The sequence below is a fragment of the Podarcis tiliguerta genome, assembly GCF_965153285.1.
Source record: "Podarcis tiliguerta genome assembly, chromosome: 18".
In the NCBI taxonomy this organism is placed as follows: Eukaryota; Metazoa; Chordata; class Lepidosauria; order Squamata; family Lacertidae; genus Podarcis; species Podarcis tiliguerta.
In genome coordinates this window covers 9,786,692-9,808,981 of record NC_139551.1, presented here as the reverse complement: position 1 = coordinate 9,808,981, position 22,290 = coordinate 9,786,692, and the positions used below count along the sequence as shown (strand labels likewise).

Genomic DNA, 22,290 nt, shown 5'->3' with positions numbered 1-22,290 from the left:
CCAGGCTGGGATAGCTGGGATAGCAGGCTTTTATGTCGATTTTTCAATTTCGTTGTTCTGTATGGGACAATGACAATAAAGATTATTGTATCGTATGGCCGGACTCAGTGTAAGGCAATATACCTGCGTTTTACAGAAAGAGCTAGATAAATGGGTTAATGGAAATAGAACCTGGAGGCAGCTGTTTTGAAGAAGGGCGCATTCATCGGCGTACGGAGGGTTCCGGTGTTAGAAATTAGCCGGGTGCCAGGCGCGTTCTGCAGCTGGTGGGGGCCCTTCAGAGATTCCTGGATGCCAGGTGGGCGGCTGGCATCTCCACCTGGCTGCCCCTCCAGCTTCCTTAAGCAGATAAGCAGAAGAGCTTATCGGTTGCATTGATCTCCCATCTTTTGCTCCAAGGAGTCCATGGTCCACCCCCTCCTCAATTTTCCGAGCACAATTCGAAGTGTTGGTACTGACCTTTAAAGCCCTAAACGGCCTTGGTCCAGTATACCTGAAGGAGCGTCTCCACCCCCATCGTTCTGCCCAGACACTGAGGTCCAGCGCCGAGGGCCTTCTGGCGGTTCCCTCATTGCGAGAGGTGAGGTTACAGGGAACCAGGCAGAGGGCCTTCTCGGTAGTGGCACCCGCCCTGTGGAACGCCCTCCCACCAGATGTCAAAGAGAACAACAACTACCAGACTTTTAGAAGACATCTGAAGGCAGCCCTGTTTAGGGAAGCTTTTAATGTTTGATGTATCACAGTATCTTAATATTCTTTTGGAAGCCGCCCAGAGTGGCTGGGGAAACCCAGCCAGATGGGCGGGGTATAAATAATAAATTATTATTATTATTATTATTAATCCCACAACGACCCTGTGTGGTGGGCCAGGAGACTGTGACTGAGACTCCAAGGTCGCCCAATGAGCTTCATGACTGAGTGGGGACTCTGATCTCCTAGGTCCTCATCCGACACGCTAACCACTACACCACCCTGCCTTCCTAGAGTCCTCCTGCTATGGGGCAGCTCTGTAAATTAAGTAGGTAAAATCAGTGGGGGGAAAGCCAAATGTCCCTGAGAGAAGGATCTGAAATATTTTCCTAGAAGCCTGAATTTGTTTTATTCTGGAATGTTTTATTTGATGTTTTAATGGGTTGAAAACCGCTTTGAGGTTTCTTCTTGAAAATAGAAAGTGGTATAGAAATGAAAAATAATGATGATAATTTAAAGACTATTTGCAGAAATATTATAAGATTAATGAATGTTAGAATGACACCGGATGGAGGTTAAAAGGTTATTAGCAACAATGCGGTGAAGGAATATGGAAAATTTGAAGGTTAAAAGATGTAAAATTTAAAGGTATATGAAGATATTAAGATAAAGATTAAGATTAAGATGCATCAAGATGTTGAAATAAGGATTAAGATAAGATAGAGGGAAGGGATTTGCTGATTAAATATTTGAACTGGAATACGGTGAAGGGAGGTGTGGGGAAGTCTGGGAAATAAGTAAACGCAAGGAATATTATGAAAATGGAATTGTTTTTATTTGTTTTTCTTTTTGTACTTTTGTATTTTCTTTTTTTCTTTTTTCCTATGTAAAAATCTTAATAAAAATATTATAAAAAAGAAAAAGAAAAATAATGATGATAATAACAAATTGCATCATAAAAAAAAAGAGGCGCCTAGAGATCTTAACCTAGATTTAAGGTGCCAATTGGCGATGAGATTATATATCTGAGTTTCTAGCACTTGGAGACTCCCACAATTTCTGCCTGGGTTTTTGTCCTCCTCCAAACTCGGACTCCACTTTGCATAAGAATGTTCTGGAACCTGTTTGGAACCTCGGAACTGCCTGCGCATGAGAGCGCCGCCAAGTTCCAAGGTATTGTCTGGGACAGAGGGACCCCTCAGAATTAGCTGCATTTGAAAGAGGGGAGAGAGAGAGAGAAAAGGAGTGCGGAGAGGTTTGCCGCCTCGGCTTTCGACAAAGCCTCTTTTGGAACAGATTTGGAATAGGTTCCCCTCCTCTGCGCCATGCCTGCAGTTTGGCCACCGCCAACACTTCCTCTGCCGAAGAAACGGGTCCCATTGGGAAAAGAGCCATTCACGGCCAGTTTCCTAGGAGACCACAGTACGCACCTCAGAGATGGCCACATCCTGCACCCGCAGCTGAGAACTCAGTGCAGAAGGTAGTCTTCGTCAGCCGCATACAACCCCAAGAAATAGACACAGACCCTAAAAAAAACAAAAACCTTCACCTCTCTTGTGGCACATTGTTAGGCTGCGGAACTCCCTCCCACTAACCTAGGTAAAGGTAAAGGGACCCCTGACCATTAGGTCCAGTCGTGGCCGACTCTGGGGTTGCGGTGCTCATCTCGCTTTATTGGCTGAGGGAGCCGGCGTACAGCTTCCGGGTCATGTGGCCAGCAGGACTAAGCCGCTTCTGGCGAACCAGAGCAGCGCACGGAAACGCTGTTTACCTTCCCGCCGGAGCGGTACCTATTTATCTACTTGCACTTTGACGTGCTTTCGAACTGCTAGGTTGGCAGGAGCAGGGACTGAGCAACGGGAGCTCACCCCGCTGCGGGGATTCGAACCGCTGACCTTCTGATCGGCAAGTCCTAGGCTCTGTGGTTTAACCCACAGCGCCACTTGCCTCCCTCCCACCAACCTAGATGGCTTTAAAAGAGGATTCACACAAGAAGAGGCTATCAGTGATTACTAACCAGGAAGGAGACCACAGGAGAACGTTGCTCTTGTGCCCTGACCTGGCTTGTGGGTTTGCCAATAGAGGCATCTGGTTGGCCGCTGTGAGAACAGAATGATGGTTTCGATGGGATTGCTCTAGAAGCCGGTCTCTTCTTGCTTTCTTATCGAACCTCCAGGACCAGAGGCAGTCTATCTCTGCTCCAAGGAATTCTGGGATATTTGGCCCTTGTGAGAACAGGGCCTTGACTCTGGTGGCCCCTGATCCAGCAGGCCGTTCTTACATTTCTGTGTGTTTCTCTTGCTTTCCTCTCTGGAACCTGCAGTCAAGGAGTGGTTTCTTCAATTCTTTTGTGTGTGTGTCTTTTGATAAGCGGAAGCAGAAATGCTTCTTGCAGGCCAAAGCCTGCAATTTTGCTGTCCGCCTTTTCCCCGTGTTTCACCCAAACCCATCCTTACTGGGTGGGTGGTGGAAAAGAGGGGAGATAGTGGTGGCTTATGTAACACGTTATGCAACCGGCTCTTAGTTATTTGAGTCGCTCAGATGGTGGTACCCGACTCCACCTTGGTTGCCATGGTGACCAGCATCTCTCTCTCTCTCTCTCTCTCTCTTTCTGTGCAATGTGTTTTCTTTCAACAAAGGTCCCCTGCATTTCTTCGTCTTTCAATCTTATTTTCTGCTCCGTGGAAGAAGGAGCCCTTGACACAGAAGGGTCGATAGCAGCACGCTATAATTGGCAGCCATTTCCCCAGCCCCTCAACACGCAAATCCTCCCTTCTTAAGTGACTCGTGGATTCGCAAGGATGGGAGATGGGGGCAGTCGGGAGGGTTAGGAAGTGGTTGGTTGTGGGGTAGATTTGATTTAGTTCACACCGAAAGGTGGGTCTGTCCAGTCTGAACTTTCTGAAATGATACAAGAACAGAAAGACATGTTTTGAAATTCACACATAATTCAATTTTGCGATGTAAGCTTCTCCAGCCAGCCAGTTTGTGCAAAAATGCCTGTATTGTGGTAAATGGTGCATAAAATGCATATCAGGGCAAATAACATCCAAAAGCGTGCAGTAGGTTGAGGAAAACTGCTTGCAAAAATGCATTCATTAGAATAAATTCGTACTTAAATGCTGATTTGAATTTTCACGAGGATTTGAAAGGGAGGTTTGGGTATTGCTGGAGAAAATGTGGAGGAATGAAGACTGAATAAATGAGAAACTGAGGCCATATCCACACCTTGCATTTAAAGCTGTATAATTCCACCTTAAACAGATACGGCGTTTCCCAAATAATTATGGGAACTGCAATTTGTTAAGAAGGGTGCTGAGAGTTGTCCAATTCCCCCCAGACAGGTATAATCATAAATCCTTCTTCATAGGGAAACCTGAGAATTGTAGTTCTGTTAGAGATGAGCGCCGCAACCCGAGTCGGCCACGACTGGACCTAATGGTCAGGGACCCCTTTACCTTTTAGGGACGCGGGTGGCGCTGTGGGTTAAACCACAGAGCCTAGGATTTGCTAATCAGAAGGTCGGCGGTTCGAATCCCCGCAACGGGGTGAGCTCCTGTTGCTCGGTCCCTGCTCCTGGCCACCTAGCAGTTCAAAAACACCTCAAAGTGCAAGTACATAAATAGGTACCGCTCTGGCATTTCCATGCGCTGTTCTGGTTTGCCAGAAGCAGCTTAGTCATGCTGGCCACATGACCCAGAAGCTGTACGCCAGCTCCCTCGGCCAATAAAGCGAGATGAGTGCCGTAACCCCAGAGTCGGCCACCACTGGACCTAGTGGTCAGGGGTCCCTTTACCTTTTAGAGGAATAGAGGATCTCCTAACAACTCTCAGCACCCATAAGTTGACCACAAACTTGACATGAGGAGTCTTGGTTGACCACAAACTTGACATGAGCCAACAGTGTGACGCAACAGCTAAAAAAGCCAATGCAATTCTGGGCTGCATCAATAGTATAGCATCTAGATCAAGGGAAGTAATAGTGCCACTGTATTCTGCTCTGGTCAGTGTTTGCAGGGCAGCGGCGCGCGCCTATCGGCGCGCGCAGTTTGAACCATCTTTCAGATTTAGGGGAGCTAGTCTCAAGCCCAACGACACATTCTCAAGATGGAGGGGGAGGGAACAGCTGCAGTCGCCTGCGGTTCCTGCGCAATGTTTGCCATCTTGCCAAAGGTTGCAGGCAGCTTTACGTGCAGCAATTGCATGTTGATTGCCCTCCTAAAAGACAAAGTCCAGCAACTGGAGGAACGTGTAGCTACGCTCCAAAGAATTAGAGAGCTGGAGCTCTTCTTGGAAGCAACAGAGCACACCGTCTCCACCAAGGAGGAGACAGGGGACTCCCCTGAGAAGGAGGCTAGTTCACCAACACAGGAGCCCGATATGTGGAGAAACGTGACTCAAAGAAGTAGGAGGCCCAGGGTTCGCTCTGATTGTCTAGAAATACACAATCGCTTTGAGGTCCTCTCCCCTAGCATGGAAGACGAAGAGCAGACTCCATTTGAGGATCTCTCCCTCATTACAGTCGATCACGTATATGAAGATGAGCAGCAAAGTCAGTCCTCAGGGAATGTGCAGGCGACCTTGGAACGGACCGCTCATGGAAGAACCCTGACCAAACCTAAGAGAAGGCGTGTAGTGGTGATAGGGGATTCCTTACTGAGGGGAACAGAAGGAGTGATCTGTGGGCCTGACAAGATGTCTCGGGAAGTGTGCTGTCTCCCCGGGGCTAAGATCCAAGATGTAACTGAACGACTGCAAGGAATCATAAAACCCACTGACAAATACCCCTTCCTCTTGGTTCATGTGGGAACCAATGACACTGCAAGCAATAGCCTCCAGAAGATCAAAAGAGACTACGAGGCTCTGGGCAGGAAATTGAAGCAATTAAATGCACAAATCGTCATCTCATCTGTCCTCCCAGTTGAACGACGTGGCCCAGGGAGAGAGAGGAAAATAGTGGAAGTAAACAGCTGGCTTCGCAAATGGTGTAAACAGGAACGGTTTGGATTCTTGGATCACGGACTGCAGTTTCTTGAGGATGGACTTCTGGCAAGCGATGGGCTGCACCTCACAACGGTTGGGAGGAATGTTTTTGCCAAAAAACTAAGAAACCTCATCAGGAGGGCTTTAAACTGACTAATGTGGGGGAGGGAGACAGTGCTCCTGAAGGTAGGAGTCTATTAATTGATGAAGATGATCATCCAAATGTCATAGACCAAATGGAGCAAACAGCAAGCAGACCTAGTGGTGGGAGGAAAAAATCCTTAAATAAGAGACACGAGGGAATGACTAATGGACTTCAATGTCTGTACACTAATGCACAAAGCATGGGAAATAAACAAGATGAGCTTGAGCTCTTGGTACAGCAAACTAAATATGACATAATAGGCATCACTGAAACCTGGTGGGATAAGTCCCACGATTGGAATGTAAAAATGGAGGGATACAATCTATTTCAGAGAAACAGACCAGACAAGAAAGGAGGAGGAGTGGCGTTATATGTCAGGGATGTGTATACCTGTGAAGAGATCCAAGATTTAGAACCTCAAAGCCAAAGTGAGAGCATTTGGGTCAAAATTAAGGGAGAGAAGAATAATAGTGACCTCATTGTGGGAGTTTACTACAGATCCCCAAGCCAAACGGAGGACATAGATGATGCCTTCCTGGAACAGATGGCCAAGCATGCAAAAGGAAGGGAGATAGTAGTAATGGGGGACTTCAATTACCCAGATATTTGTTGGATGTCAAACTCAGCCAAGAGCATAAGGTCAAACAGATTCCTCACTGGCCTTGCAGACAACTTCATTGTCCAGAAAGTGGGAGAAGCAACAAGAGGAACAGCCATTTTAGATCTGGTCCTAACCAATGTCGATGACCTGGTTAATGGGGTAGAAGTGGAAGGATCATTAGGCGCAAGTGATCATGCTCTTCTGAAGTTTACTATACAACGGAAAGGAGCAGCCAAGCATACTAGGACTCAATTTCCTGACTTTAAGAAAGCCGACTTCATAAAACTTAGGGAAGTGCTGGGTGAGATCCCATGGACAGTAATACTAAAAGGAAAGGGAGTTCATGATGGCTGGGAGTTTGTTAAGAGGGAGATAGTAAAAGCACAACTTCAGGCAATACCAATGAGACGGAAACATGGAAGGTGCCTAAAGAAGCCAGGGTGGCTATCTAAAGAACTTTTAACTGAGTTAAGATTAAAAAAGGATGTGTACAAAAAATGGAAAAGGGGGGAAACCACCAAAGAGGAATTCAAACAAATAGCCAGCACGTGTAGACACAAAGTCAGAAAAGCTAAAGCACAGAATGAACTCAGGCTTGCTAGAGAGGTTAAAAGCAACAAAAAAGGCTTCTATGGGTATGTTCGTAGCAAAAGGAAGAACAAAGAAACAGTGGGGTCACTCAGAGGAGAAGATGGTGAAATGCAAACAGGGGACACAGAAAGGGCTGAACTCCTCAATGCCTTCTTTGCCTCAGTCTTCTCCGATAAAGAAAACAATGCCCGACCTGAAGAATTTGGAGGAAATGATTCAGCAGAGGAAACACAGCCCAGAATAACTAAGGAGATAGTACAAGAATACTTGGCTAGTTTAGATGTATTCAAGTCTCCAGGGCCAGATGAACTGCATCCAAGAGTATTAAAAGAACTGGCAGATGTGATCTCAGAACCACTGGCAATCATCTTTGAGAATTCCTGGAGAACAGGCGAAGTCCCGGCAGACTGGAGGAGGGCAAATGTTGTCCCTATTTTCAAAAAGGGGAAAAGAGAGGACCCAAATAATTACCGCCCAGTCAGTCTAACATCAATACCAGGGAAGATTCTGGAGCAGATCATTAAGCAAACAATCTGTGAGCACCTAGAAAGGAATGCTGTGATCACCAATAGTCAGCATGGATTTCTGAAAAATAAGTCATGTCAGACTAACCTGATCTCATTTTTTGACAGAATTACAAGCCTGGTAGATGAAGGGAACGCAGTGGATGTAGTCTACCTTGATTTCAGCAAGGCATTTGACAAGGTGCCCCATGATATTCTTGTAAAGAAGCTGGTAAAATGCGGTCTTGACTATGCTACCACTCAGTGGATTTGTAACTGGCTGACTGACCGGACCCAAAGGGTGCTCATCAATGGTTCCTCTTCATCCTGGAGAAGAGTGACTAGTGGGGTGCCACAGGGTTCTGTATTGGGCCCGGTCTTATTCAACATCTTTATCAACGACTTGGATGATGGACTCAAGGGCATCCTGATCAAATTTGCAGATGACACCAAACTGGGAGGGGTGGCTAACACCCCAGAAGACAGGATCACACTTCAAAACGACCTTGACAGATTAGAGAACTGGGCCAAAACAAACCAAATGAATTTTAACAGGGAGAAATGTAAAGTATTGCACTTGGGCAAAAAAAATGAGAGGCACAAATACAAGATGGGTGCCACCTGGCTTGAGAGCAGTACATGTGAAAAGGATCTAGGAGTCTTGGTTGACCACAAACTTAACATGAGCCAACAGTGTGACGCGGCAGCTAAAAAAGCCAATGCAATTCTGGGCTGCATCAATAGGAGTATAGCATCTAGATCAAGGGAAGTAATGGTGCCACTGTATTCTGCTCTGGTCAGACCTCACCTGGAGTACTGTGTCCAGTTCTGGGCACCACAGTTCAAGAAGGACACTGACAAACTGGAACGTGTCCAGAGGAGGGCAACCAAAATGGTCAAGGGCCTGGAAACGATGCCTTATGAGGAACGGCTAAGGGAGCTGGGCATGTTTAGCCTGGAGAAGAGGAGGTTAAGGGGTGAGATGATAGCCATGTTCAAATATATAAAAGGATGTCACCTAGAGGAGGGAGAAAGGTTGTTTTCTGCTGCTCCAGAGAAGCGGACACGGAGCAATGGATACAAACTACAAGAAAGAAGATTCCACCTAAACATTAGGAAGAACTTCATGACAGTAAGAGCTGTCCGACAGTGGAATTTGCTGCCAAGGAGTGTGGTGGAGTCTCCTTCTTTGGAGGTCTTTAAGCAGAGGCTTGACAACCATATGTCAGGAGTGCTCTGATGGTGTTTCCTGCTTGGCAGGGGGTTGGACTCGATGGCCCTTGTGGTCTCTTCCAACTCTATGATTCTATGATTCTATGATTCTATGGTCAGACCTCACCTGGAATACTGTGTCCAGTTCTGGGCACCACAGTTCAAGAAGGACACTGACAAACTGGAACGTGTCCAGAGGAGGGCAACCAAAATGGTCAAAGGCCTGGAAACGATGCCTTATGAGGAACGGCTAAGGGAGCTGGGCATGTTTAGCCTGGAGAAGAGGAGGTTAAGGGGTGATAGGATAGCCATGTTCAAATATATAAAATGATGTCACATAGAGGAGGGAGAAAGGTTGTTTTCTGCTGCTCCAGAGAAGCGGACACGGAGCAATGGATCCAAACCACAAGAAAGAAGATTCCACCTAAACATTAGGAAGAACTTCCTGACAGTAAGAGCTGTTCGACAGTGGAATTTGCTGCCAAGGAGTGTGGTGGAGTCTCCTTCTTTGGAGGTCTTTAAGCAGAGGCTTGACAACCATATGTCAGGAGTGCTCTGATGGTGTTTCCTGCTTGGCAGGGGGTTGGACTCGATGGCCCTTGTGGTCTCTTCCAACTCTATGATTCTATAACAAACAACAGCTCTGAAAGTTCTTTGGAGGAAGCCCTGAGTGTTTAAAGAAATGTCCTCTGGTGTGAATGTGTCCTGAGACAACCAAAACCAGCAGATCCTTGTGTTCCTGGATTGTGCATGAGAAAGGCAGAAGAGCGCCGCTGGGGTGATAAGTTGGCAATGTGGGTTTTCCCCCCTCTGGGGCATATTGCCTGGCTTTTTCCAGTGTATCTGGTGTTTGTGAGATGGGGAAGTCCAGAGCATTCTGTTCCGCCTCTGCCCTTCTCCCTCCTCTGCTCAGCTCCGTTCGGCTTGCTTCTAATCATGTTGACTCTAATTAGTTAATTAAATAAGGAGGTCTCCTAGAAGTCTGGCCTCCCTACCATGTTTTGATGGGGGCCCCTGGGGCTGTGTTCTCGCCACAGTTTGGTAAGGATCCCATGTCCACTCGATGATTAGCCAGTTTTTCCTTCCAGGGGGTGGGGATGCACCATTTTCTGGGAATGTTTTATATGGGGGAGGGAGAGAAGGGGTTGAATGCTTGCTTGCTTGCCATCCATCTCTCCCCCAAGAGATAATTGAGTACCGTATTTTCCGCTCTCTAAGATGCACCAGACCATAAGATGCACCTAGTTTTTGGAAGAGGAAAACAAGAAAAAAATATTCTGAATCTCAGAAGCCAGAACAGCAAGAGGGATCGCTGCGCAGCGAAAGCAGCAATCCCTCTTGCTGTTCTGGCTTCTGGGATAGCTGCGCAGCCTGCATTCACTCCATAAGACGCACACACATTTCCCTTTACTTTTTAGGAGGGGAAAAGTGCATCTTATAGAGCGAAAAATACGGTGCATCTCCGGAGGTGAAGTCAAACTGCTGCATTTACAGCACCAAAGTGACCTCCCTTGGGCCCAAGCCTGGGCAGTGTGTCTGGAGGTGTCATCGCTGAGGGGGGTGACAAAATGCCGGGCGGCACTCACCGCGGGGCCTGCACCCAAGCCACCGCAAATCCTCCCTCCTTAAGTGACTTGTGGGTTTGCAAGGATGGGAGATGGGGGTGGGGGGTCACTCCTTTTGCAGATTTTGAACTAAAAGGTTAATCTGGCGTGGGAGCATTGGGTGTGCCTTGTTTGATGGCTTCAGCTTTGCTTTTGGAGCGAGGGCCACATTGCCCTGTTAGAAACCCATTGGGGGCCACATTCCAGCAGAAGTGGTTGGGTTGTGGGGCAAATTTGATTTAGTTCGCACTGAACAGTGGATCTGTCCAATTTGAACTTTCTGAAATGATACGAGAACGGAAAGTCATGTTTTGAAATTGACACATAATTCAATTTTGCGATGTCTCTCCTGGGAGAGACGCGGGGGCTTGGGGGTGCGCAGGCTCCCCGCTGCCCAAACGGTCCGCCCGCTGCCTCCCCCCCCCCCAGCTGTAAGGTGGCTGAGTGGGAGGAGGAAGGCCCCTTCCTCCGCTGCTGACAACAAGACCCACCTCTTGGCCTGGCTGATGTGGCCCAAAGGAAACCAAAGCAAGATGTATGGCACCAGCTGGGCTGCATGAGTTGCTAGAAGGAAGCGGTCAAGGCGCCACCCAACCGCCTTAGGGACTCCGTTCCGGATTTGTGTAGTGTTTGCTCCTCTTCTCCCAAAGACGTCCCACAAGGCAGTGGAGGTTTAGGGCCAGAGTTTTCCTTCTTCTAGATGGGCTCCCTTCTCAGGTGGATGAGCCCCCCCTTCCCCTCACTTCCCTTTATGGGCAGAAACCGCCTTCTTGACCATTGGGCCCACTCTTGGCCTTCTCGGTGGTGGCACCCGCCCTGTGGAACACCCTCCCACCAGATGTCAAAGAGAAGAACAACTACCAGACTTTTAGAAGACATCTGAAGGCAGCCCTGTTTAGGGAAGCTTTTAATGTTTAACAGACCACTGTATTTTAATACTTTGTTGGAAGCTGCACAGAGTGGCAGGGGAAACCCAGCCAGATGGGTGGGGTATAAATAATAAATTATTATTATTATTATTGGTCTCATCTGCTCCATCTGCCAGAGTGGGTCTTCACATGCCGGGGAAGCCCCTAACTCACTGAGGGTTTGAGACCCGTCAACTCCCCTCGCCTGATTTAGCTGGCCAGTCGAAGTCGTTTTTTCTTTTCCCGATCTAGCAGAATAATTTTTTTGTGAAATAAATAAAAAGAGAAGTACAGTGGTACCTCGGGTTACATACGCTTCAGGTTACATATGCTTCAGGTTACGTACGCTTCAGGTTATAGACTCCACTAACCCAGAAATAGTGCTTCAGGTTAAGAACTTTGCTTCAGGATGAGAACAGAAATCATGCTCCAGCGGCGCAGCGGCAGCAGGAGGCCCCATTAGCTAAAGTGGCGCTTCAGGTTAAGAACAGTTTCAGGTTAAGAACGGACCTCCGGAACGAATTAAGTACTGTATTTTTCGCTCTGTAAGACACACCAGATCACAAGACGCACCTAGTTTTTGGAGGAGGAAAACAAATATTCTGAATCTCAGAAGCCAGAACAGCAAGAGGGATCGCTGCGCAGTGAAAGCAGCAATCCTTCCTGCTGTTCTGGCTTCTGGGATAGCTGCGCAGCCTGCATTCGCTCCATAAGACACAGACACATTTCCCCTTACTTTTTAGGAGGGAAAAAGTGAGTCTTATAGAGCAAAAAATACGTTACTTAACCCGAGGTACCATTGTAAATAAGCTTTCTAAAATGAATAGCAGATTACAGGTAATTTAGGCAACATATCCTTCTGTCAAGGGCTTCCCCCCTCTTCTCCCCCAAGTTTCCCTCCCAGCCTTAGGATTCCCCCACCCAAAGATTTGGGGTTTCCTGCTCCTCTCTTGTGCTGTGGGGAGAGAGATGCCCCTTCTCTTATCCGCAGGACCTGAAGTTTGGAGAATTCTCCTAAGAGCATTCTGTGTGTTGTGAGAGAGATTTAGAATTTTAAGTTTGCTTCGTGCTTTCCTTTAATTTATTTAAGAGGCATTTTGCCATCTGCCCAGGAGATTTGGCACTTGAGTTTTATTTTAGTGTTGTATATACTTTCAATATTTTTTTGCTTTGATCTGAGTTAAGTCCTCTTTGACGTGACCTTGTGTGGCTTCCACGCCGTATAAAGCTTTTGTGATTGTCCGATGACTTGTATACAAATGGATCTGTTCTTACCTGAGGTTTTTTAAAAGTGCATTTGGACTGATGGTTTGTGTTCTTTGTGGTTTCTGTGCAGTTTGTTTTCTTTCAACAAAAGTCCCCTGCGTTGGCTTTATTTTAATTTTTTTTAATCTCTCGTCGTTAGAAGCCCAAGAAGCTCTGGTGTTCTGACAGTTTATAATATACATAATCCTCTGGGCTGCCTCTAAAAGCAAACTCAAGTCGTGGATGGAGACAGGATTGGCACCAGTGAGAAACAGGAAAGGGGCCGTATCAGCACACACACCATGTTTGAAGCATTAAGTAGGGAAAGTTTTGAAGTACAGGCAGTTATAGAATCCTAGAGTTGGAAGAGACCACAAGGGCCATCGAGTCCAACCCCCTGCCAAGCAGGAAACACCATCAGAGCACTCCTGACATATGGTTGTCAAGCCTCTGCTTAAAGACCTCCAAAGAAGGAGACTCCACCACACTCCTTGGCAGCAGCAAATTCCACTGTCGAACAGCTCTTACTGTCAGGAAGTTCTTCCTAATGTTTAGGTGGAATCTTCTTTCTTGTAGTTTGGATCCATTGCTCCGTGTCCGCTTCTCTGGAGCAGCAGAAAACAACCTTTCTCCCTCCTCTATGTGACATCCTTTTATATATTTGAACATGGCTATCATATCACCCCTTAACCTCCTCTTCTCCAGGCTAAACATGCCCAGCTCCCTTAGCCGTTCCTCATAAGGCATCGTTTCCAGGCCTTGGACCATTTTGGTTGCCCTCCTCTGGACACGTTCCAGTTTGTCAGTGTCCTTCTTGAACTGTGGTGCCCAGAACTGGACGCAGTACTCCAGGTGAGGTCTGACCAGAGCAGAATACAGTGGCACTATTACTTCCCTTGATCTAGATGCTATACTCCTATTGATGCAGCCCAGAATTGCATTGGCTTTTTTAGCTGCCGCGTCTCACTGTTGGCTCATGTCAAGTTTGTGGTCAACCAAGACTCCTAGATCCTTTTCACATGTACTGCTCTCAAGCCAGGTGTCACCCATCTTGTCTGGTGTAGTGGATAGAGCGCTGGACTGGGAGAGACCCGTGTTCAAATCTTCCCACTCAGCCCTGAAGCTTGCAGGTGGAGGGTGGGGTTTGTTACTGTCTCTCAGCCTAACTTTCCTCACAGGGTTGTGGGAGGGCGAGGAGAACTATGTGCCTTGCAACTGTGAGCTACTTGGAGGAAAGGTGCAAATGGAATAAATCATAATTTAAGAAGCCAAGGGAGTAAAACAACAGCAGACACCGGATCTGAGCGCAATCCATTCAGAAAAGAAAACAGAGAAGTGAAATGGAATGTTCCTGCAAGGTTAGCTGGCAGCTGGACCAAGAACATTCCTATTAGAAAATTGGTACCTCGCAAGACGAATGCCTCGCAAGATGAAAAACTCGCAAGACGAAAGAGTTTTTCGTTTTCTGAGTTGCTTCGCAAGACGAATTTCCCTATGGGCTTGCTTCGCAAGACGAAAACGTCTTGCGCCTTTTTCTTAAAACTGTCAATGCATTCCTATGGGAAACCGTCAATGCACAGCGGTGCTTCGCAAGACGAAAAAATTTACAAGACGAAAAAACTTGCAGAACGAATTAATTTCGTCTTGCGAGGCACCACTGTATTGTTATAATGAGGCTGCTATTGGAACAATATTGCAATACAGTCATGCCTCATGGTACGTCTGCTTCATGTTACGTTCTTTCAGGTTACATCCCACGGCGACCCGGAAGTGCCATAATAATAATAATAATAATAATAATAATAATAATAATAATAATAATAATACTTTATTTATATCCCGCCCTCCCCAGCCGAAGCGGGGCTTAGAACAGCTAACAACAGTAAAACGATACAACATTCTAAAATCATTTCATTATAAATTCAGTTCAAATCATATTAATGGCAACCATCGGGCTAGAGTTCTGTGCAGATTGCCAAAGGAGGGGGTCAGGCTGTGCCCTGGCCAAAGGCCAGGTGGAACAGCTCTGTCTTGCAGGCCCTGCGGAAAGATGTCAAGTCCTGAAGGGCCCTAGTCTCTTGTGACAGAGGGAAAGGGTTACTTCTGGGTTTCGCTGCTCGCGCATGAGCACAAAATGACGTCATGCGCATGCGCAGAAGTGGCGAATTGCAACCCGCGTGTGCGTAGATGCGCCGCTGCGGGTTGCGCTCTTTTCATGTTGCGAATGGGCCTCCAGAACGGATCACGTTCACAACCAGAGGTACCACTTTGAGCGTGTGTGTGTGTGTGTATGTGTGTGTGTAAACATATATGAGCACTCCTGTTACACACACATACATACATACATACATACACATGCACACATATCTGAACTGCAGCAAAATTTTGCAGCGCGCTGTCGTGTCCTAACGACAAACGCTGTTGGTTCAGAGCCCACCATCAACTTGAAAGCAAAACGGAACACCCTCCCTGCAAAAAAAAACCACAGTAGTTTTTACATATTAATTTATTTACTTCAGCTTTATTTACTGTGGGGAGGGAAGAGGGGGTCCCCTAGGAACTCTCAGGAGTCTTCTAAGTAATTATTGTTTCCCCAATTATTTGGGCGGGGGGGGAGGGAGAAGATATTGACTGTTGTGGTATCAAACTGCTTTCAATGTGTGGGGAGAACGTGCTCCATGTCTTTTCATCTGTAGCACAGAAATTGGGGACCCGGGGATAATGACACTGGCATACCTCGCAGGGTTGGATTCTCTTTCAGGGAACCCACGTCGACCCCACGACCCCAAAGAGTCTCACGCACTATTGTGTCACCCCCCCCAACTCCTCTCAATGCAGGAATCACGATGTTCACCAGCATCACGGACGGGCTCCTGTGTTGCCTGATGGGCAAGACCCCCAACGCCGTGGGTCCCCTCGAGAGCGTCGAGTCCAGCGACGGGTTTAGCTTTGTGGAGGTGAAGCCCGGCCGGGTCCTGCGGGTCAAGCACCTGGCCCCCGCCCGCCCACCGGGGGCCGAGGAAGCGCCCCAAACAGCGGGAGTTGTGCGCTGCAAGCGCCGCATTACCGTTTACCGCAACGGCCAGATGGTCATCGAGAACCTGGGCGACGCCGTCCGCGCTGACATCCTCCACTGCCAGAACGGCTCCGAAGCCAACGGCACGATGGAGCTGGAGGTCTCGGACGCTGCCAGCGCGGCCACCCCCTCGGCCAACCCCCCCGGTCCCGGCCCTGCCAAGCGCCGCCGGCGGAAGCCGAAGAAAGTGGTCAACGTCGACTGCACCAAGTTCATCACCAGCTGCAAGGGCACCCACAGCGACGTGGTCCTTTTCTTCATCCACGGCGTGGGGGGCTCTCTGGACATCTGGAAGGAGCAGCTGGACTTCTTTGCCAAGCTGGGCTACGAGGTGGTGGCCCCTGACCTGGCCGGACACGGGTGTAGTTCGGCCCCCCAAATCGCCGCCGCTTACACTTTTTACGCCCTGGCGGAAGACATGCGGGCCGTCTTCAAGCGCTACGCTCGGAAGAGGAACATCCTCATTGGGCACTCCTACGGGTAAGGGCGAGGGGAGGGTCCCCAACCCCGTTTACTCCATTCCGTTGAATACTGGTTTCATTGGAGCGGGCCGGGAATGTGTGCGTGTTGATTTCTAAAGCTTATTCTAACCTTCCTCGCAAGGTTGTTCTGGGGATCAAATGAGCAGGGAGGGGAGAGCCATCTCTGAGCTTCACCGCACCCCGCACACTCCATTTCACTCTGCCCCGTGTTCCATCAAATGTTGGTTTTGCTGTAGGGGATTTCTGCAGCTTATTCCAGAACTGGAGGCCATCCCCTGAAAGCAGGGAGAATTTAGCTTAGGTATATTTCGAAGGGAGCAGTAGGTTGGATCGTATGAACCGAAAGAAAAGGAACATATCACTGAAACCGTTTTTTAAATTGTAAACATAAGGGAAAGAAAAGATTGGGAAATGCAAGCGAGGAAACGCTGTCTTGGCAGCGCAGTGATAAAAAGGCTGAGAAAATCAGAAGAGCCCATCTAATGCTGTCTTGTGTTTTGAATATTCGATTGGGAGCCGCCCAGAGTGGCTGGGGAAACCCAGCCAGAGGGGGTATAAATAATGAATTATTATATTAATGCAGCCTCCAGAAAGATGCCCTCAAAGGGAAGCCCCCAAGCAGCATTCAGGCACAAGGCCTCTCTCTCCCCCTCCATTACGGCCTCTGAACGTGGAGGCAGAGCCAAGGGTAGAAATATTTGATGTAAACGGATGTGTCCTCTCCCAAGTTCAGACACAAATTCACAGGTACGCTGCAGGTGACCTGAATGAAGCTCATGGACCTTTGGTAGTCTGCAGACCACAGTTTAAATCATCATCATTTTCATCCCAGGAAGCCAGGCATAGGGGCACCTTCTGTTATTCCCCGCACTCAGGAACGTGAAGGTAGACTGCTCTTGAAAATGGAGGCTCTTTCAACGCACGTGAATAGCAGCTGTTGGCAGGCTTCCTCCTTTCTGGCTTTAGATATGACCCAGCCTTCTCGTAACCTGGACTACAATTCCTATCATCCAGGGTGGGCTCCAAACATCATCATCATCACCATTATTATTATTACTAGTAGTAGTAGTATACCACCTTATACCTGCAAGTCTCAGGGCAGTTCACAATGTAAAATCACAACATAAAAACACAAAATACATAATAAAAATGAAAAATCCCAATAAACACATTTTAATAGGGCATTGGATGTCAATCAGTCAAAGGCCTGGTTAAAGAAGAACATTTTTGCCTGATGGCCAAAGGTATACAACAACAACAACAACAACAATTTATTATTTATACCCCGCCCATCTGGCTGGGTTTCCCCAGCCACTCTGGGTGGCTTCCAACAGAATATTAAAATACAATAACCTATTAAACATTAAAAGCTTCCCTAAACAGGGCTGCCTTCAGATGTCTTCTAAAAGTCTGGTAGTTGTTCTCTTTGATATCTGGTGGGAGGGCGTTCCACAGTGGGCGCCACCACCAAGAAGGTCCTCTGCCTGGTTCCCTATAACCTCACTTCTCGCAGTGAAGGAACCGCCAGAAGGCCCTCAGAGCTGGACCTCAGTGTCCGGGCTGAACGATGGAGGTGGAGACGCTCCTTCAGGTATACTGGGCCTTTGAGGCCGATTAGGGCTTTAAAGGTCAGCACCAACACTTTGAATTGTGCTCGGAAATGTATTGGGAGCCAATGTAAGTCTTTCAAGACCGGTGTTATGTGGTCTTGGCGGCCGCCCCCAGTCACCAGTCTAGCTGCCGCATTCTGGATTAATTGCAGTTTCCGGGTCACCTTCAAAGGTAGCCCCACTTAGAGCGCATTGCAGTAGTCCAAGCGAGAGATAACCAGAGCATGCACTACTCTGGCGAGACAGTCTGCAGGCAGATAGGGTCTCATCCTGCGTACCAGGTGGAGCTGGTAGACAGCTGCCCTGGACACAGAATTGACCTTCGCCTCCATGGACAGCTGTGAGTCCAAAATGACTCCCAGGCTGCGCACCTGGTCCTTCAGGGGCACAGTTACCCCATTCAGGACCAGGGAGTCCCCCACACCTGCCCGCCCCCTGCCCCCCAAAAACAGTACTTCTGTCTTGTCAGGATTCAACCTCAATCTGTTAGCCGCCATCCATCCTCCAACCGCCTCCAGGCACTCACACAGGACCTTCACTGCCTTCACTGGTTCTGATTTGAAAGAGAGGTAGAGCTGGGTATCGTCTGCATACTGATAAACACCATCCCAAACCGCCTGATGATCTCTCCCAGCAGCTGCATGTAGATGTTGAAAAGCATGCGGGAGAGGACAGAACCCTGAGGCACCCAACAAGTGAGAGCCCAAGGGTCTGAACACTCATTCCCCACCACCACCCTCCAGCTTATTGCACCCTCCAACTTGCCTGCTTGCTTCTTCCCACAGAGTCTCTTTCTGCACCTTCCTGGCGCATGAATACCCGGATCTGGTCCACAAGGTGATAATGATCAATGGTGGCGGCCCCACAGCCTTGGAGCCCAGTCTCTGCTCCATCTTCAACATGCCGACGTGTGTCCTGCGCTGCCTCTCCCCCTGCCTGGCTTGGAGTTTCCTCAAGTGAGTAGCCATCTTCCTTTTCGGGGGTCTCTGGGAGTCCCCAAGACAAAACACCAGTCCCCACAGACAGTGGCGTAGCGTGGGGGGTGCAGGGGGGGCCGGCCGCACCGGGCGCAACATCTGGGGGTTAGGGTTAGGGGGCGCAAATCCACAGGTTAGGGGGTGCAAATTACTTGCCTTGCCCCGGGTGCTGACAACCCATGCTACGCCACTACGCCACTTTTATACTCCTTGCAAAGAACTGGAAAGGGAATTGTATACCCACAAAAGAGAATTGGCCATATAAATTAATAGAATTTATAGAATTGGCAAATTTAACTGCGGCAATAAGATATCAAACACATCAGAAATTAAGGTCACAATGGTTGTGGTTCGAAGAGTGTATGAGTAAAGTTAAAGGTAAAAGTACCCCTGCCCGTGCGGGCCAGTCGTGTCCGACTCTAGGGTTGTGCGCTCATCTCACTCAAGAGGCCGGGAGCCGGCGCCGTCCGGAGACACTTCCGGGTCATGTGGCCAGCGTGACATCGCTGCTCTGGCGAGCCAGCACCAGCGCTGCACACGGAAACGCCGTTTACCTTCCCGCTAGTAAGCGGTCCCTATTTATCTACTTGCACCCGGGGGGGTTTTCGAACTGCTAGGTGGGCAGGAGCAGGGACCGAGCAACGGGAGCTCACCCCGCCGTGGGGATTCGAACCTCCGACCTTGCGATCAGCAAGTCCTAGGCACTGAGGTTTTACCCACAGCGCCACCCGCGTCCCAACACTGCTCTAAAGAGAGTAAACACTGCTCTGAGGATAGCATGCTGATATGTTTAGACTAAGGTCGTAAAGCTGTCTTGATAATATAATAGTATATTATAAGAAATAATGTAGGGGTACATGATTTGCAATGTAAATAAGAACTTGAATGAAAAAATGACAAGCGCTTTTGGAGGGATGTCACAAAGGTGTATTAACATCCACCTATTTTATTTACTTCTTAACTTTTTTCTTTCGTTTTTCTTCTTATCCTTTCCCCCCTTTCTTATTGTTATTTTTTGTTGTTGTTATTATGATATTATGGTTGTAAGTGTATGTGTATTAATGTTTGTATGAATGTCTAATCAAATTAATTAATTAATTAATTAAAAAAGACCTGTCACTCTGCATTCCATGGCTCCTGAGCATGATCTATCCTCACTGGGCTGTTGATGTGTGTGTATGTGTAGCTTTTATTTTTAAAGTACCGGCCCATAGGGCGCACCTAGTTTTGGAGGGGGGAAATAAAGGGGGGGAATTATTTTCCCCCCCAGGCGCGGGGCTGGGGCGGGGGAAGCCTGAGCTTCCCCTGCCCCCAGTCCCCAGAACAGGCTGCTATCCGCAAGCCTTGGGAGCCTGGTGGGAACTCCCGCCAGGCTCCCAAGGCTTGCGGATAGCTTCCTGAAGCCTGGAGAGCGAGAGGGGTCGGTGAACACCGACCCCTCTCGCTCTCCAGGCTTCAGCGAAAGCCTGCATTCGCCCCATAGGATGCACACACATTTCCCCTTCAATACAATAATTTCCTTTTGTGTCATGTCTTTTTATAGTCTAAGCCCTGGGTTTGCTTATTTCCTTCTCCCTGCCGGAGTATGTTCCTTTTGTGCCGTGTCTTTGTATATTGTCTTCACACACACACACACACATATATATATATTAGTTTTTTTAACATATCATTTTCAACAATAATTAAGCATACTTTTATATCTTATACAATTTTTTTGACTTCCATCAATCACATATGGAAATTTTCCAATCTATTCACTTAATATACATTTCTTACTTTCACTATTACCTTTAAATCTCATAACTACTATCTCTATTCTTTCTCTACTTTGCAGTATTTCATATATTTCTCCTTACAAAACTTCTTGTATTCCTACTAGCGTAATTTGTTGATTATAGTTCTCTTCAAATAATTTGTATATTTCTTCCAATCTTCTGCAAATCTCTGGTCCCGCAGGTTTCGAATCATTCCTGTCATTTTGTCCAATTCTGCGTAGTCCATTATTTTCATCTGCCATTCTTCTTTTGTCGGAATTTCTTCTTGCTTCCATTTCTAGGCTAACAACACTCTTGCCGCTGTTGTTGCATATAAAAACAATTTAACATCTTGTCTATTAATATCCTCACCTATAATACCAAGTAGAAATGCTTCTGGTTTTTTTAAGAATGTATATTTCAACATCTTTTTCATCTCATTATATATCATTTCCTAGAAGTTTTTTTACTTTCTTACATTCCCACCACATATAGAATAGAATCATAGAATTCTAGCGTGATTTGTTGATTATAGTTCTCTTCAAATAATTTGTATATTTCTTCCAATCTTCTGTGAATCTCTGGTCCCGCAGGTTTCGAATCCTTCCTGTTATTTTATCTAATTCTGCGTAGTCTATTAATTTTGTTTGCCATTCTTCTTTTGTCGGAATTTCTTTTTGCTTCCATTTCTAGGCTAACAACACTCTTCCTAGAAGTTTTTTTACTTTCTTACATTCCCACCACATATGATGAAATGTTCCTTCTTTTTCGTCTTTGTATATTGTCTTCATTCCTTTTCTTTCTTTCACTGATTTCTCAGCTGCCCCAGGAGCCTGGCGACAAATCCTCCCAAGTATTAAACGAATAAATAAAAAACGAATAAATATCCGTGCTGAATTAACCCTGCCCGCTTGGCTCTGCTTGCAGGGCTGGCTTTGCCCGCCAAGGCGCCAAGGAGAAGCAGCTGCTGAAGGAAGGGAACGCCTTCAACGTCTCGTCCTTCGTCCTGAGAGCCATGATGAGCGGCCAGTACTGGCCAGAGGGGGATGAGGTCTACCATGCGGAGGTGACCGTTCCCGTCCTACTCATTCACGGCATGCACGACAAATTTGTCCCTGTGGAGGAGGACCAGCGGATGGCTGAGGTAACGCTTTGCAAACCTACCCTGAATCTCTGCGAAATCCCACTCCAATCCCCTGCCTTTCCTGCTTGGCAGGGGGTTGGACTCGATGGCCCTTGTGGTCTCTTCCAACTCTATGATTCTATGATTCTCCTTGCCCAGGAGTGTTCCTTACTGTAAAGGTAAAGGGACCCCGACCATTAGGCCCAGTTGCGGATAACTCTGGGGTTGTGGCGCTCATCTCGCTTTACTGGCTGAGGGAGCTGCCGTTTGTCTGCAGTTTTTCCGGGTCATGTGGCCAGCAGGACTAAGCCGCTTCTGGCGAACCAGAGCAGTGCACAGAAACGCCGTTTACCTTCCCACCGAAGCGGTACCTATTTATCTACTTGCACTTTTTGGTACGCTTTCAAACTGCTTGGTTAGCAGGAGCAAGGACCGAGCAACGGGAGCTCAACCCATCGCGGGGATTCGAACCGCCAACCTTCTGATCGGCAAGCCCAAGAAGGCTCTGTGGTTAGATAAAGGTTCCCTGGACGATTAAGTCCAGTCAAAGGGGACTCTGGGGTTGCGGCGTTCATCTCGCTTTACTGGCCGAGGGAGCCGGCGTACAGCTTCCGGGTCATGTGGCCAGCATGACTAAGCCGCTTCTGGCGAACCAGAGCAGTGCACGGAAACGCTGTTTACCTTCCCGCCAGAGCGGTACCTATTTATCTACTTGCACTTTGAGGTGCTTTCGAACTGCTAGGTTGGCAGGAGGTTTCTTACAGTAGAATTCTGCAGAACAGCAACT

The 22,290-nt window shown here is 47.7% G+C and overlaps 1 protein-coding gene across 2 annotated transcripts in view; it reads left to right on the top strand.

Annotated features, from left to right (window-relative positions):
* Positions 1-22,290, top strand: part of ABHD8 (abhydrolase domain containing 8) — a 39,245-nt gene that overhangs the window by 12,577 nt on the left and 4,378 nt on the right. The window contains exons 1-4 of one of the 2 annotated variants that reach the window (XM_083421752.1): positions 1,929-2,170; positions 15,320-16,037; positions 18,435-18,605; positions 21,308-21,524. In XM_083421752.1, the coding sequence (XP_083277878.1) occupies positions 15,328-16,037; positions 18,435-18,605; positions 21,308-21,524 (1,098 nt within the window). In that variant the 5' untranslated portion in view covers positions 1,929-2,170; positions 15,320-15,327. Of the gene's footprint in view, positions 1-1,928; positions 2,171-15,319; positions 16,038-18,434; positions 18,606-21,307; positions 21,525-22,290 lie in introns of those variants that run through there. The other variant, XM_083421751.1, reaches the window with a different exon arrangement.